Below are 16,947 nucleotides of genomic sequence, written 5' to 3'. Positions count from 1 at the left end.
CTCCCGCCACATAAAAGGTAACAAACTGAGTAAGCATGTTGCAGTTACTCTCCAGATAGCACTGGGTTTAGAGTAATCAATCCTTGCAATTAGGTGAGCGACCAGATTTTGTCCTTATCCAAAATTTATCATCATTAAACCAGGACACTCTTTAGAATTAGTGTCTACATCAAATTGTAAAAAATAGATCAATTTTACACTCAACCACTTGGAAATGAATTTCCAAAAAAAAAAAAAAACAAAAACTTTCTTTAGAAGCCCTCTCAACCTACAATCTATTGCTATGATTAAACTAAAAGGTAACATTCACGATATATTAAAAAGCCAACAAATATAGTTACGAAGATATGACATCAAAGACACATTGGAAACTCAATGGATCTAAATTTTCCAAATATCTCTTTTTCTCTTTATCAAATTGTTTAAAACTTACCAACCTTGCTTAAGAGGAGAGATTTTGTTTTGTCCTAGGATAATGAATGTAGTATTTATACGTTTTATCTTTACATGGACTTTTCTAAACTTCCAGTGGTCTTCCACTCCTTACTGTACTGAGAACAAGTAAAAGCCTTTAAATGGGCCTATTAGCTATAGTTGCTCAAATTATCAGACTATGCTATAAATCAGCAGTAATTGCAACATTTTTACGGTTTTTATTTTGTACAGACACCGAACTTTAACAAATGGTAATGGAAAATCTAACATGAGGAGGAGTACAGGGGAAAGGGTAGAAGGTTGTTATTCCAGTTCTAGTGACTCACAGCCTAGAAGTATTTCAGAAAATTGGTTCCACCCTCACTTCCCCCTCCTCTCCACCTTCAAAATGAAATAATCCCAAATCGTCAACATACTCTCAATGGCTTTTTATTTAGCAAAATAAAATAAAGTGGCAAAGTGGAGGGGATACGGGATTCATCCAATCAGCCCTTCTCTACCCACATTCCCACACCAAAAAATGGGGATGTGGGGTGTAATCCCTGTTCACTGCTGCCATCTCCACAAGAATATGGAATACTCAAGTTTTCCTATCCACCTAGAATTTCGCCCACCCACCACCCTCTCTTTCCTGTGGGCCCCGTCATGGGGGTGGGGGCGCCGAGGAGGGGACAGCTCTCGGCTCCCAGCGGCGCCCCCACCCCGTGCCAGGCCCAGCGCCGGATCCCGCCGCCGGGAGCCGGGAAATGGCTTCTCTGCCTTCGGCCGGCCGGCGAACCACAGGGAGAAGGGCCCGGGACTCCGCATTAGGCCGCGGCGCATCCAGGCGACCCCGTGCCGGGCCTCGGGCGGCGACGCCGAGATTTCTGCACCCGGCGCCTCCCGCCGCCCCCACCCCACGGCCTCCCTTGCCCTTCATCCCTCCCGGGCCTGCCCGCCTCGCCGCGGCCTCCCCGGCCCGTGCGCACCTTCTTGATGTTGTAGAGGCGGGTGAGCATGCCGACGCCCCGGTCGTTGAGGATGGTGAGCTTCTCCGCCAGCTTCTGCTGACTGGGCTGCAGCACTGAGCGCGACATGGTGGTGGTGGTGGTGCCGCCGCCGCCGCCGGCCGCCTCGCACCCAGTCACTGGCCCGCGGCCTCCGCAGCAGCCTCTCTCGGGCCTCCTCCCCTCCCGCCCGCGACCTCCGCCTTAGGAGAGCGCGCCCATGGCCCTCGCGCCCCAATCCCGCGCCGGCGACAGAGCGAGTCGCGGCGGACGCCTCGGAGCCCCTTCTCCCGCAGCAGCCCGCGCCCCGGCAGCCTCCTGCCTTCCGCCCGCCGCCCTTCCGCCCCCACCCCCGGCGCTCTCCGCCCCAGCCCCCAACGAGCCGCCTTCCCCGGCTCCTCCACTAGGTGTGGCGGCGGCGACGGCGGCGTCTCCGGCGGCTGAGAACGAGGCCGCTTCCCGCAGCCCCGGACGGGCCCTCGGTCACCTGATCGGCAGCGCCGGCGCCCCCGCGAGGCCGGACGGGGAACTGCGGCCTACGGGCCCTCGGCCTGGCCTCGCCGCCGCGGCTCTGGCCCTGGCCCTGGCCCGGACCGCCCACTACGCCTGATGCCGGGATGGGAGTCCCAAGCGGGGACTGAGTGGGGTCGCGTTCTGTGTGCTCTTTCCACTTCGCCCCACACCCCACTCCTTCAAGTTCCCAAAAGTTGCCTTTCCGCACCACCTTCCTAAAGAAACCGGCAGAAACTCTGCTGGGAGGCGGGGTGTTTTCCAGGCGAGTTTCGCTGAAGACTGGGCTGGTGGCTCCAAGCGCTTTTTCCTCCCACTGCTTGACAGGCGCTCGCCGCAGAACACAGCAGATGTTGTGCTCCGCGAGGCGGGGATCGCCTCTGCCAGCCTCCCCAGCCCATCCTCAGTCTCCCTGCCTGGAGCCAGTTTGTGAGAGAGGAGGTCGGAAGTGAGGGTAACTCAAGTCCTTGAGATAATCACAATCTAGACTGTCGGCGAGGAGCACCCATCCGGAGGAGACGCAGTAGGTCCTGGCATGTGGAAGGCAAAAAATAAATGTTTGTTCAATGCATAAAAGGAACCGCTCCCATTTTTTTCCAGCCTCCACCCTAAATCCCACTTCTTCTTGGAAACATTCTTCTTTGCCATCTCATTATTTTTCCTGATCAATTTCTTCTTAGCGACACTCCAAGGCTACTCCCTTGTCAAATGTATTAGACATGATTCCAAAAGTGAACTAATTGAGGACTTACGTAATTGGGGTGAGAAACTTCAGCCAAGAGGACTCAGGCCTCTGATATTTTTGGCTTTGCCTTTTCTCGATATGTTAATTTTTTATATTATATTCATTAATTTTAAGTCAGTAACAAAATGTCCGGCCACATTCAATAAGACATTCTAAGAGTAATAAGCCATCACTGGATTTATCAAAACTCTTGAAGAAAAGGAAATTGTAATGAATAGCTTTACAATATTTTTTAAAGCTACTATATCTACTATTCGTAAGGAAATCTTCATTTTAATATTCCAACAAGGAAGGAGTGGACTGAATGGATTTAATCTAAGGGGCATTTAAAAGAGTCCTGTTCCCACCAAAAAAAGTCATAATCATACCTGCCAGTGTGCCTGAAATTCTATATACAAAGCTGCAGTAACTTGAATGAATGCTTTGTACCTAAAGAGTCTTAAAAATACAAACACTTCAGAGAGATCATCTATCGAGCTATTACTAGTCATTAACTGGTCAAGGAATTTAATTTATCTGGTTACTTCTTAGCCTGATACTTAACATTTTAATTTAGAGGAGGCAAGCTTGTGGGGCCTGGAATAGTAAGGGCAGACCTGAGAAGGGGAGGCTGCAAGGAGGGGTTTGGGGTAGCCAAATAAGAAAATTTAAAAATAAACACTGGGGGAAATATGTGCTCTTTTAGGGAGACTGCAAATAACTAATTCTAGATGCAGAATTACAGAGTGCTACCAATAAAAGATTGTCTCATTTTCTAGTTTTTAAAAACTGCTGTATGGGGAGAACAAGAAAATGGCACTGTATTACAAATTTGAACACAATTCTTACTCCCCAAGAAAAACTATCATGTTGCCATATGAACTTGAATACTAGTAGCTGCTTATAACTCAGGGAGTACCCAATAGGAGAACGTTGTAGATAGTAGTCTCATTATTCAATATTTATTGTCACTAATTCATAGACATACTGGCCCTAGACTGTGATGAAATGTGTCTATTTGTGTAAAAGAGATTAGATGTAGATGAATTACAATTTTTCTCTTTCTCTACATTTTGCATTAAAAAGAATAAGTATATTGGAATTTTTCTTAAACTTTTTAACTTTTTTGTAGAGACAGGGTCTCCCTGTGTTGTCCAGGCTGGTCTTCAACTGCTAGCCTCAAGCTCCATCACACCTGTAACCCCCACACTTTGGGAGGCCAAGGCAAGAGAATTGTTTGAGTCCTGAAGTTCAAGACAAGCCTTGGCAACATAGGGAGACCCCCATATCTACAAAAATTTAAAAATTAGCTGGGGGTGGTGGCGTGCCTGTGGTCCCAACTACTCTGGAGGCTGAGGTGGGAGGATCACTTGAGCCCAGAAGGTAGAGACTGCAGTGAGCTGTGATCACACTGCTGTACTCCAGTCTGAGTGACAGAGCAAGACCCTGTCTCAAAAAGAGAGAGAGAGAGAGAGACGGAAAGGAAAGGAAAGGAAAGGAAAAGAAAGGAAAGGAAAGAAGGAGGAGGGGAAGGGAGGGGAGAAAGGAAAGAAAGAAGGAAGGGAGGGTGGGAGGAAGGAAAGGAAGGAAGGAGAGATGAAAGAAGGAAAGAAAAAGAAAGAAAGAAAAAAGAAAGAAAGAGAAAGAAAGAAAGAAAAGAAAGAAAGAGAAAGAGAGAGAGAGAGAAATTGAGGCCAGGCGTGCTGGCTCACACCTGTAATCCCAGCACTTTGGGAAGCCAAGGTGGATGGCTCACCTGAGTCAGGAGTTTGAGACCAGCCTGGCCAACATGGTGAAACCCATCTCTACTAAAAATACAGAAATTAGCCCAGCATGGTGACGCATGCCTGTAATCCCAGCTACTTGGGAGGCTGAAGCAGGACAATCACTTGAACCCGGGAGGAGGAGGTTGCAGTGAGCCCCATGACTGCACCACTGCACTCCAGCCTGGGTGACAGAGTGAGACTCTGTCTCAAGAAAAAAAAAAAAAAGAAGAAAAGAAAAGTACATCCGTCATCCAGCCTCCCTTGCAGTTTATGTTCTGACCAGTAAGATATAAGCTGTCAAGAACCTTCCTAAAGAGACCGCTGCTGCTCTCCATTTGCCAGTTCTTCCTCACTTCCTTCATTCTGCCACACCTAACAAGGATGCAGTGACCACTATCTTGAACCAGGAAGACAACAGCCACTCAGTAAGGATGACAAAACATAAAAATGGAAGGTGTATGTGGGCTTCTTAGAACACAACAGCCATGTCAAACGTGGCCTGTCTAGACCTGGTTTTGTACGAAAGAGAAATAAACTTTTAGCTTTTTTTATTTTTTTAATTTGTTCTTTTAATTACTTACAGCCAAACGTGATCCTCAGTAATAAGTTTCTGTGGCCAACTTTATAATATCTCTAATAGGAATAAAATAAGGGATGATAACTAGATTTAATAGTTATGGTTTTTGCATTGTGTCAGATGTTGTTACAATTTGAGCTACATTTTCTCATTTACTTCTTTCAAAAACCTTTAGAGATATTATCATCTTTAATTTTACAGATGAGAAAACTGAAATGCAGACAGTTTTTTTTTTTTTAATTGCCAAAGATCACACCCATAGAAAATGGTAAAGCTGGTATTGGATCCCTTATCAGTCTGACTCCAAAGTTCGTGCACTACTGTGACAAGACGGTTGGATGGCACTACATTTTTCATGCATCCAGTGAACATGATTCTATAGTTTCCCCTGGAGTCCTACAACCCTGCTCAAACCTTTAGAAACAGTTCCTTCACTTAACTTTCTTCAATTCACAGTTAAGAGTCTGCCATATATTTTCCTGACCGATACATCAGCTCTTTTAGGTGGCTTTCTTTAGCTTTGCTTTCTCCAGAAACTAGCATGAGAATTATTTCTGTAATGTCTTTTGCTAATCATAAAGAATGTTTATGTGTTCTTTTTTTAAAATCACTTAGTTGACCCAACCCACTGTTGCTTCTCTATATAAGGCAAGAAGTGAGAAAAGTTGATTAAGCGTATCTCTATGAGTTCTTAGGATAAAGCCCTTTGATTAGGAGGTCTGCCATCAAAGGCAGTGTTCCACTTGATCTTAAAGACAAATAGAATGTTTTTCCTTCCATTAAACTTCTAACCAGGTGTTACTACCTAAGTATGACTAGAAATGTATGAACAAATTTCTCAATGAAATAGCCTGGGAATTGAGAAGTAGACATAGTAATTTTGTCTGTCCTTCATCCCTTCCTTTGGGAAGCCGCCACCTTCTGACAAAATTGAGTGCAGAAAGAAAAAGGGCCCAAGCTATGGGAAGAGTCAGACATAAGTGAATAACACATTAATAGAGCTTTTCAAGGAAGTGCCATTCTAAAAAGTTGCATTTGGTGAGATCATAATGGAAACAGAGAAACCAACTCTGGGTGAACAACAGTGGAAAAGGACAATAGATTTCCCTGTAGTTTAACAGTAATTCAAGTCCTGTTCTTCTGCCTGGCGAAGACCACAAGGTATGACATTTATTCCCCAAAAAATTATTAAGAAAGAGAATGAGGAAAAGACAGGGCAACAATGAGGGAAAGACAGGGCAACAGTATCCATAGTAAATGAAGGAAGGAGTTAAGACTTAGCCAGAGATTGCAACTCAGTAGAGCAGAAGAGTAACTGATACCAGCCTAAAGAAACATGAGGTATCTCCAGTAGTCAGTAGAAGAGATGCCAGAAATACAGCTGATCCGAAAAGTTAAAAAATTAAAATAAAATAAAGAATTAATTACAGCCTTGATCTAGACCACTCACATCCAATTAGATTCATCTTATAGTCTGCCTAATCTTTGGTAATATAACTCACACATGTTTGTTTGCACCTGCTCTACAAAACCATAGATTTAGCTTTCTTTTTTTGTTGTTTTTGCTTTTTGTTTTTTTGTTTTAGAAATGTATTAGGCTAGACTTATGCATGAATAGTATATGATGGAATATATATCAGTGAATACAAATATTGGTTGATCATTTTAGGTTTATAATTTTTTAACGTTAAAATGCTACATGGAAAATAGGCAGTATCAATCGTAGAACAAAACGAGTTAGAACACAGGGTTAGCATTTTGATGATACCAACTTTCAGCTGAACAAAAATAATCTATTTACATTTTTACATTTTTATATTTACATCAAATGTAAAAACTCCAGAGGTGAATATTCACTCCAAAGGTGAATATTCTTTCAAAAATTTGAAAATATATTGAGTCTTTTGAACTGGACCTCCAAGGGGAGGCCTAGCATACAAATTTGAAGTTATCAGAATTTGGGTATTATTTGTAGCCATGGGAATAAATTGAGATACTTTTTGGAGAGTATTTTTTTCAAAAGGAAAATAGTGTGTAATAGAAAGAAAAGAAAGAAAGAAAAAGAGAAAGAAAGAGAAAGAAGGAAAGAAAGAAAGAAAGAAAGAAAGAAAGAAAGAAAGAAAGAAAGAAAGAAAGAAAAAGGAAGGAAGGAAAAGAAGGAAGGAAGGGAAGGAAGGAAGGAAGGAAGGAAGGAAGGAAGGAAGGGAAGAAAGACTCATGAGATGTCAGGCCTCTGAGCCTAAGCCTGCACATATTCATCCAGATGGCCTGAAGCAAGTGAAGAATCACAAAAGAAGTGAAAATGGCCAGTTCCTGCCTTAACTGATGACATTACCTTGTGAAATTCCTTCTCCTGGCTCATCCTGGCTCAAAAGCTCACTCACTGAGCGCCTTGTGACACCCACCCCTGCCATCCAGAGAAAACCGCCTTTGACTGTAATTTTCCACTACCTACCCAAATCCTAGAAAACAGGCCCACCCCTCTATCCCTTCGCTGACTCTCTTTTCAGATTCAGCCCGCCTGTACCTAGGTGATTAAAAAGCTTTATTGCTCACACAAAGCCTGTTTGGTGGTCTCTTCACACGGACGTGCATGAAATTTGGTGCCATGACTCAGATCGGGGGACTTCCCTTGGGAGATCTATCCCCTGTCCTCCTGCTCTTTGCTCCGTGAGAAAGATCCACCTACAACCTCTGGTCCTCAGACCAACCAGCCCCAAGGAACATCTCACCAATTTTAAATCAGGTAAGCGGCCACTCTTTACTCTCTTCTCCAACCTCTCTCACTATCCCTCAATCTCTTTCTCCTTTCAATCTTGGCGCCATCCTTCAATCTCTCCCTTCTCTTAATTTCAGTTCCTTTCCTTTTCTGGTAGAGACAGAGAAGACACGTTTTATCTGTCAACCCAGAACTCCGGTGCTGGTCACAGACTCGGGAAGACAGTCTTCCCTTGGTGTTTAATCACTGTGGGGCGCCTGCTTGATTATTCACCCATGTTTCAGAGGTGTCTGATCACCACGAGGATGCCTGCCATGATCCTTCACCCTTAGTGGCAAGCACCACTTTTGGGGGGGCAAGCACCCCCCCGCCCCTTCTCTCCGTGTCTCTACCATCTCTTTTCTCTCCACTTTCCTGGGGGGCAAGCACCCCCACCCCTTCTCCACTTTCCTGGGGGGCAAGCACCCCTCACCCCTTCTCTCTGTGTCTCTACCCTCTCTTTTCTCTGGACTTGCCTCCTTCACTATAGGCAAACTTCCACCCTCCATTCCTCCTTCTTCTCCCTTAGCCTGTGTTCTCAAGAGCTTAAAACCTCTTCAACTCACACCTGACCTAAAACCTAAACACTATTTTCTTCTGCAATGCCGCTTAACCCCAATACAAACTCGACAATGGTTCCAAATAGCCAGAAAACAGCACTTCCAATTTTTCCATCCTACAAGATCTAGATAATTCTTGTCGTAAAATGGGCAAATGGTCTGAGATGCCTGACTTCCAGGCATTCTTTTACACATCGGTCCCTCCCTAGTCTCTGTTCCCAATGCAACTCGTCTGAAATCTTCCTTCTTTCCCTCCCACCTGTCCCCTCAGTCCTAACCCCAAGTGTTGCTGAGTCTTTTCAATCTTCCTTTTTTACGGACCCATCTGACCTCTTCCCTCCTCCCCAGGCTGCTCCTCGCCAGGCTGAGCCAGGTCCCAATTCTTCCTCAGCCTCTGCTCTCCCACCCTATAATCCTTTCTTCACTTCCCTTCCTCACACCCAGTCCGGCTTACAGTTTCATTCCGCAACTAGCCCTCCCCCACCTGCCCAACAATTTCCTCTTAAAGAGGTGGCTGGAGCTAAAGGCATAGTCAAGGTTAATGCTCCTTTTTCTTTATCCGACCTCTCCCAAATCAGTGAGCATTTAGGCTCTTTTTCATCAAATATGAAAAACCCAGCCCAGTTCATGGCCCGTTTGGCAGCAACCCTGAGATGCTTTACAGCCCTCGACCCGGAAGGCTATCTTATTCTCAGTATGCATTTTGTCACCCAGTCAGCTCCTGACATAAAAAAAAAAAGCTCCAAAAATTAGATTCTGGCCCTCAACCCCCACAACAGGACTTAATTAACCTAGCCTTCAAGGTGTACAATAATAGAGTAGAAGCAGCCAAGTAGAATGTATTTCTGAGTTGCAATTCCTTACGTCCACTGTGAGAGAAACCCCAGCCACATCTCCAGCACACAAGAACTTCAAAATGCCTAACTTGCAGAAGTCAAGCATTCCTACAGGACCTTCTCCATCAGGATCTTGCTTCAAGTGCCAGAAATCTGGCCGCTGGGCCAAGGAATGTCCACAGCCTGGGATTCCCCCTAAGCCTTAGTCCCATCTGTGCAGGACTGCACTGGAAATCGGACTGTTCAGCTCACCCGGCAGCCACTCCCAGAGCCCCTGGAACTCTGGCCCAAGGCTCTCTGACTGACTTCTTCCCGGATCTTCTCAGCTTAGCAGCTGAAGACTGATGCTGCCCAATTGCCTCAGAAGCTTCCTGGACCATCATAGACACTTTGGGTAACTCTTACAGTGGAGGTTAAGTCCGTCCCCTTCTTAATCAATATGGAGGCTAGCCACTCACATTACCTTCTTTTCAAGGGCCTGTTTCCCTTGCCTCCATAACTGTTGTGGGTATTGATGGCCAGGCTTCTAAACCTCTTAAAACTCCCCAACTCTGGTGCCAAATTGGACAATATTCCTTCATGCACTCCTTTTTAGTTATCCCCACCTGCCTAGTTCCCTTATTAGGCCGAGACATTTTAACTAAATTATCTGCTTCCCTGACTATTCCTAGGCTACAGCCACACCTCATTTCTGCCCTTTTCCCCAGTTCAAAGTGTCCTTCACATCCTCCCCTTGTATCTCCCTACCTTAATCCACAAGTATGGGATACCTCTACTCCCTCCTTGGTGACCGATCATGCACCCCTTACCATCCCATTAAAACCTAATCACCCTTACCCCACTCAATGCCAGTATTCCATTCCACAGCATGCTTTAAAGGATTAAAAGCCTGTTATCACTCGCCTGTTACAGCATGGCCTTTTAAAGCCTATAAACTCTCCTTACAATTCCCCCATTTTACCTGTCCCCAAACTGGACAACTCCTACAGGTTAGTTCAGGATCTGCACCTTATCAACCTATCCACCCCGTGGTGCCAAACCCATATATTCTCCTATCCTCAATACTTCCCTCCACAACCCATTATTCTGTTCTGGATCTCAAACATGCTTTCTTTACTATTCCTCTGCACCCTTCATCCCAGCCTCTCTTCGCTTTCACTTGGACTGACCCTGACACCCATCAGGCTCAGCAAATTACCTGGGCTGTACTGCCGCAAGGCTTCACAGGCAGCCACCATTACATCAGTCAAGCCCAAATTTCTTCCTCCTCCTTTACCTATCTCAACATAATTCTTTGTGAAAATACACATGCTCTCCTTACTGATCGTGTCTGGCTGATCTCCCAAACCCCAACTCCTTCTACAAAGCCACAACTCCTTTCCTTCCTAGGCATGGTTAGATACTCCGCCTTTGGATACCTAGTTTTACCATCCTGACTAAACCATTATGTAAAATCACAAAAGCAAACCTAGCTGACTGCATAGATCCTAAATCCTTTTGCCACTCCTCTTTCCATTCCTTAAAAACAGCCCTAGAAGCTGCTCCCACACTAGCTTTCCCTAACTCATCCCAACCCTTTTTCATCACATGCAGCCAAAGTGCAGGGCCGTGTGGTCAGAATTCTTACACAAAATCTGGGACTGCACACTGTAGCCTTTTTATCCTAGCACTCATGTCTGCGTGCGGTGGCGGCGGCTGCCGCTGCCTTAATACTTTTAGAGGCCCTCAAAATCACAAACTATGCCCAGCTCACTCTCTACAGTTTTCATAACTTCTAAAATCATTTTCTTTCTCACACCTGACGCATATACTGCCTCCCTCCACTACCTCTCAGCAAGTCAAACTCATTGCCTTAACTTGAGCTCTCACTCTTGCAAAAGGACTACGTGTCAATATTTATACTGACTCTAAATATGCTTTCCATATCCTGCACCACCATGTTGTTAAATGGGCAAAAAGGGGTTTCCTCACTACACAAGGGTCCTCCATCATTAATTCCTCTTTAATAAAAATTCTCCTCAAGGCTGCTTTACTTCCAAAGGAAGCTGGAGTCATTCACTGCAAGGGCCATCAAAAGGCATCAGGTCCCATTGCTCTGGGCAATGCTTATGCTGATAAGGTAGGTAAAGAAGCAGCTAGCATTCCAACTTCTGTCCCTCATGGCCAGTTTTTCTCCTTCTCATCAGTCACTCCCACCTACTCCCCCACTGAAACTTCCACCTATCAATCTCTTCCCACACAGGGCAAATAGTTCTTGGACCAAGGAAAATATCTCTTTCCAGCCTCACAGGCCCATTATATTCTGTCGTCATTTCATAACCTCTTCCATGTAAGTTACAAGCCGCTACCCCACCTCTTAGAACCTCTCATTTCCTTTCCATCGTGGAACTCTATCCTCAAGGAAATCACTTCTGAGTGTTCCATCTGCTATTCTACTACCCCTCAGGGATTGTTCAAGCCTCCTCCCTTTCCTACACATCAAGCTCAGGGATTTACCCCTGCCCAGGACTAGCAAATTGACTTTACTTACATGCCCTGAGTCAGGAAACTAAAATACCTCTTGGTCTGGGTAGCCACTTTCACTGGATGAGAGAGGCCTTTCCCATAGGGTCTGAGAAGGCCATGGTAATCATTTCTTCCCTTCTGTCAGACATAATTCCTCAGTTTGGCCTTCCGACCTCTATACAGTCCAATAACAGACTGGCCTTTACTAGTCAAATCACCCAAGCAGTTTATAAGGCTCTTGGTATTCAGTGGAACCTTCACACCCCTTACCATCCTCAATCTTCAGGAAAGGTAAAATGGACTAATGGTCTTTTCCCAAAAACTCACCAACCAAGCAAGTAATTATGCTGAACCCCCTTAGTCACTCTCTAATTGGATGTCCTGGGTCCTCCCAATTCTTAGTCCTTTAATACCTATTTTTCTCCTTCTTTTATTCAGACCTTGTATTTTCCGTTTAGTTTCTCAATTCATACAAAACCGTATCCAGGCCATCACCAATCATTCCATATGACAAATGTTTCTTCTAACAACCCCACAATATCACCCTTTACCACAAAATCTTCCTTCAGCTAAATCTCTCCCACTCTAGGTTCCTACGCCACCCCGAATCCTGCTCAAAGCAGCCCTGAGAAACATCGCCCATTATCTCTCCATACCACCTCCAAAAGTTTTCGCCGCCCCAACACTTCGACACTGTTTTGTTTTATTTTTCTTATTAATATAAGAAGACAGGAATGTCAGGCCTCTGAGCCCAAGCCTGCATGTATTCATCCAGATGGCCTGAAGCAAGTGAAGAATCACAAAAGAAATGAAAATGGCCAGTTCCTGCCTTAACTGATGACATTGCCTTGTGAAATTCCTTCTTCTGGCTCATCCTGGCTCGAAAGCTCACCCACTGAGCACCTTGTGACAGCCACCCCTGCCAGCCAGAGAACAACCCCCTTTGACTGTAATTTTCCACTACCTACCCAAATCCTATAAAACGGTTCCACCCCATCTCCCTTCACTGACTCTTTTTGGACTCAGCCCGCCTGCACCCAGGTGATTAAAACACTTTATTGCTCACACAAAGCCTGTTTGATGGTCTCTTCACATGGACATGTGTGAAAGGAGGTAGAAGCAAATCATAAGTAAATGGCATCTCAGGAGCCAGGGGAAGAAAGTGTTTCAAGACGATGTGGTCAACTGAGTTGACTACTGCTGAGAAATGGAATAAGAAGTAAACTAAACAGAAACGTACTCACTGCATTCAGCAACCTGTAAGTTTTTGGTACTTTGAGAAGAATAGTTTCAGCAGAATGGTAGAGATTAATTAAGTATAGAATGGGAGAAAGGGATGTGAAAATAACATATACAGATAAGCCTTTTGAGACTTTTGATTGTGAAGGGAACAAGAGATGGGCAGTAACTAGAGGGTTAAGGGAAGGTTTTTGTTTATTTTCAATGAAAGTTGCCAGATTATCCAGTAGAGAGGGAGAGGTTTATGATTCAATAGAGAAAGAAGGAATAAGTAAAGGAGCGGAGGCCCTGATAGAACAGGGAAGAGAGATGGATGGGAAGCAGATGGTATATGTCCAGACTGATTTTTGATTGGTTTTGGGGGGAAGTACCGGGAGGAGACAAGATATGATATTAGCTAACATCTATTGATCACTTTCAATGTGTCATGTCCTGTCCAAGTGTCTTAACATGTATTAATATGTTTCATCTTCATAACAAACTCTTAAAGTAGTGCTGAGACCAGCTTGGTTGGGGAGACTCTAACCCAGTGATGCTAGAGGAATTAAAGACACACAGAAATATAGAGGTGTGGAGTGGGAAATCAGGGGTCTCATAGCCTTCAGAGCTGAGAGCTTTGAACAGAGATTTACCCACATATTTATTGACAGCAAGTCATGAGAAGTATTGTTTTTATAGATTATAGATTAACTAAAAGTATTCCTTACAGGAAACAAAGGGATGGGTCAAAATAAAAGGATGGGTTTGGCTAGTTATCTGCAGCAGGAGCATGTCCTTAAGGCACAGATCACTCATGCTATTGTTTGTGCTTTAAGAACGCCTGTAAGCAGTTTTCCACCCTGGGTGGGCCAGGTGTTCCTTGCCCTCATTCTGGTAAACCCACAACCTTCCAGCGTGGGCATCATGGCCATCTTGAACATGTCACAGTGCTGCAGAGATTTTGTTTATGGCCAGTTTTGGGGCCAGTTTATGGCCAGATTTTGGGGGGCCTGTTCCCAACATGTCCCCCCTTCTTTGATTTGTAAAGCGATAAAAGCAAAAGCAGCTTTGTCACGGTTAGCTACTTCTTGCAGGAATCAGGATCTGCATCTGCAGGCTATACAAAGACAAACAACACAGATTAAAAGCACAATCATCATTGAAATCACAGAGCTTCTAAGAGTTTTTATCCATTTTAATGGGTTACTGGCTTCTAATCTATCTGCAGCTCCTTCAAGCACTCCAGTTCCTGGCATTAAGGTCAGGTGTGCCTGGGATGCTTTAAATATTTGTTCTTTTAATTTTGCAATATCCAAAGACAAGTTTGTAGAATGTCCTTCTAGATGCTTTTTTATTCTTTCCCAAATTTTGTTCCTATTAAGAGCTATTAATAGTTTCCACAAATCCTTACGTGTAGCTCCTACAATGAATGGGCCATATCATTTGAGGTTGAGGTGCCACTATACCGCCATGATTCCAGATATAGGAACTCTTGTCATACTTCTTATCATTTCTACCATCTGACCATTTTGTTCAGACCAGCTGAACATAATGTGACCGTGGCATGCAGACTGAGAGGTGCAATTCAAGCTAAACATCCCCTTAGGGGACCAATCAATAATGATTCCATAGGAATCATTGCACAGCACCTCTGCCTGTTCTGCAATGCAGTCTTCCTAAACAAGTACATTCATTTTTTCTGACTGGGTCCAATCCTGTTTACAAATAGGTTTTTGAGGACAGTATGCCTCAATTATAGGAGCAGATTTATTATGGTAAATACTGAGACCAGAAAGCATGTGTAACTGTGTCATAGAGTGATTACATCCAAGTATTATTGCCAGCCAAGATTGATAAATATGCCCAATAAGTATAATTGTTCTCTGTGTCAGCCCTTGTTGAAGGAATACAAACAGCAATGGTGATCACCGCTATCATAGCTACCATTAAATTACTCATTATGACTGGTTGTCCTGCTTTCCTCAGGTTTTCTTCTGCCATCTGTGACAGTTTCTTGATCTGTCCCCAGGTGGGTGGCTGTGTTCGATGGGTGTTGCTCATAACAGTTGGGGTCCTCCTCAGTGTCAGCCTTTACATAGCTGCAACCAGGAGGTCCTCAGATTTCTCCCGGAATCTCTTCCTCAGATAATTGCTCTGGAATTACAACTTGTGCTCCCCATTCTTGTAATAAATCTCTCCCCCACAAATTTATAGGTACAGAAGTTATAATTGGTTGAATAGTCCCAGGTTGTCCATCAGGCCCTTCACATTGCAAAATATAACTACTTTGATATACTTCAGGAGCTTTACCAACTCCAACTATGTTAAATTGAGCAAGTTGAATGGGCCATGCGGATGATCAGTGCTGTAGAGAAATGACTGAAATGTCCGCTCCTGTATCTACCAAAACTTTAAATTTCTTTCCCTGAATAGTTATTTCACAGGTAGGACGTTTATCAGTAATTTGATTTACCCAATAAGCTGCTTTGCCTTTTTTATTTGTGCTTCCAAATCTTCCTGTTAGTTTAATTTCACTTTTCCCCATTTCCACATATGGCACAATCAGGAGCTGTGCTATACGCTCTCCTGGCTCTGCTTTCCAGGGAACAGAAGTAGATATAACAATTTGAATTTCCCCCTTGTAATCTGAATCAATGACTCCTGTTTGTATTTGTACCCCTTTTAAATTTAAACGACCTTCCTAGAAGTAATCCTATCATCCCTACTGGCAAGGGTCCAGAGACTCCTGTTGGGACCTTTTGTGGGTGTTCCCCAGGCAGAAGGCTCACAGGTTTTGTGCAGCATAAATCTACTGTGGCACTACTGGCTGTGGCAGGGAACAGACATTGTACAGGAGTGAGGGAATGGCCTGAGCCAGAAATGCCTGGATTTGGAATGGGGCCCGGGACAGACCCCTCATAGTGTTTCCTGAATTGAAAAGGAAAAGGCTCAAATGTAGCTATAATATTCCCCTGTTGATCTAGGGGGGCATATTCTAACAGGGAACTGCCAAGCCTCTGTATCACCCTCTCTTCTAGCTTGCTGGATTCCTGCCTGAATAGAACTGACAGCGGTCGCTGGAGGCACTGCTCAGTCACTGGGGCAACTACTTTTCACCCAGTGTCCTCTGGAAAAGAAACATCTGGAGGGTCAGGCCACTCTTTTTCTTCAAAATAAGGATGGAGTGCAGGAGGGTAAGGATGAACCTCTCCCTCCTTTGCCACTTTAGCTTCAGCTGGCAAACAAACCTGCTCTGTAACCTCTTCTGTTACTTCATTATACTCCCCTTCCTCCTCATTATCAGTGTGAAGAGCTTCCAAGGTGGAACAAACCAGAGTCCACACTTGTCCCACTGTTACCTTGATGCTTCCGAGCTCCCCTTCTTACTCACCATGGGGATTGCTTTAACAGTACTCAGGTGTCCTCCAGCTTAGTTCCACGTTCTCTGTCACTCCGGTGACCCTTCAACCTGGATTCAAGCCCCCACATATGGGCACTGCTTGCCGAGACCAGCTCAGTCAGGGAGACACTAACCCAGCTGTGCTAGAGGAATTGAAGACACACACATAGAAATATAGAGGTGTGGAGTGGGAAATCAGGGGTCTCACAGCCTTCAGAGCTGAGAGCTTCAAACAGAGATTTAGCCACATATTTATTGACAGCAAGTCATGATAAGCATTGTTTTTATAGATTATAGATTAACTAAAAGTATTCCTTACAGGAAACAAAGGGATGGGTCAAAATAAAAGGATGGGTTTAGCTAGTTATCTACAGCAGGGGAATGTCCTTAAGGCACAGATTGCTCATGCTATTGTTTGTGGTTTAAGAACACCTTTAAATGGTTTTCTGCCCTGGGTAGGCCAGGTGTTTCTTGACCTCATTCCGGTAAACCCACAACCTTCTAGCGTGGGCGTCATGGCCATCATGAACATGTCACAGTGCTGCAGAGATTTTGTTTATGGCAAGTTTTGGGGCCAGTTTATGGCCAGATTTTGGGGGGCCTGTTCCCAACAAAGTAGGTACCCGTAATCATTCCTGTTAAACAGATGAGTGTCTAAGGTCACAACTGGTA

At 44.6% G+C, this 16,947-nt stretch overlaps 1 protein-coding gene across 4 annotated transcripts in view; it reads right to left on the bottom strand.

Annotated features, from left to right (window-relative positions):
• Positions 1–1,612, bottom strand: part of NCKAP1 (NCK associated protein 1) — a 117,004-nt gene extending 115,392 nt beyond the window's left edge. For all 4 annotated transcript variants that reach the window (XM_032755210.2, XM_032755211.2, XM_032755212.2 and 1 more), the window contains exon 1: positions 1,404–1,612. In XM_032755210.2, coding sequence (XP_032611101.1) covers positions 1,404–1,511 — 108 coding nt within the window. In that variant the 5' untranslated portion in view covers positions 1,512–1,612. The remainder of the gene's footprint in view (positions 1–1,403) is intronic.
• Between the last annotated feature and the right edge of the window lie 15,335 nt (positions 1,613–16,947).

The sequence above is a fragment of the Hylobates moloch genome, unplaced genomic scaffold, assembly GCF_009828535.3.
Source record: "Hylobates moloch isolate HMO894 unplaced genomic scaffold, HMol_V3 SCAFFOLD_1, whole genome shotgun sequence".
Lineage (NCBI taxonomy): Eukaryota > Metazoa > Chordata > Mammalia > Primates > Hylobatidae > Hylobates > Hylobates moloch.
This window is presented reverse-complemented; position numbering and strand designations above follow the sequence as displayed.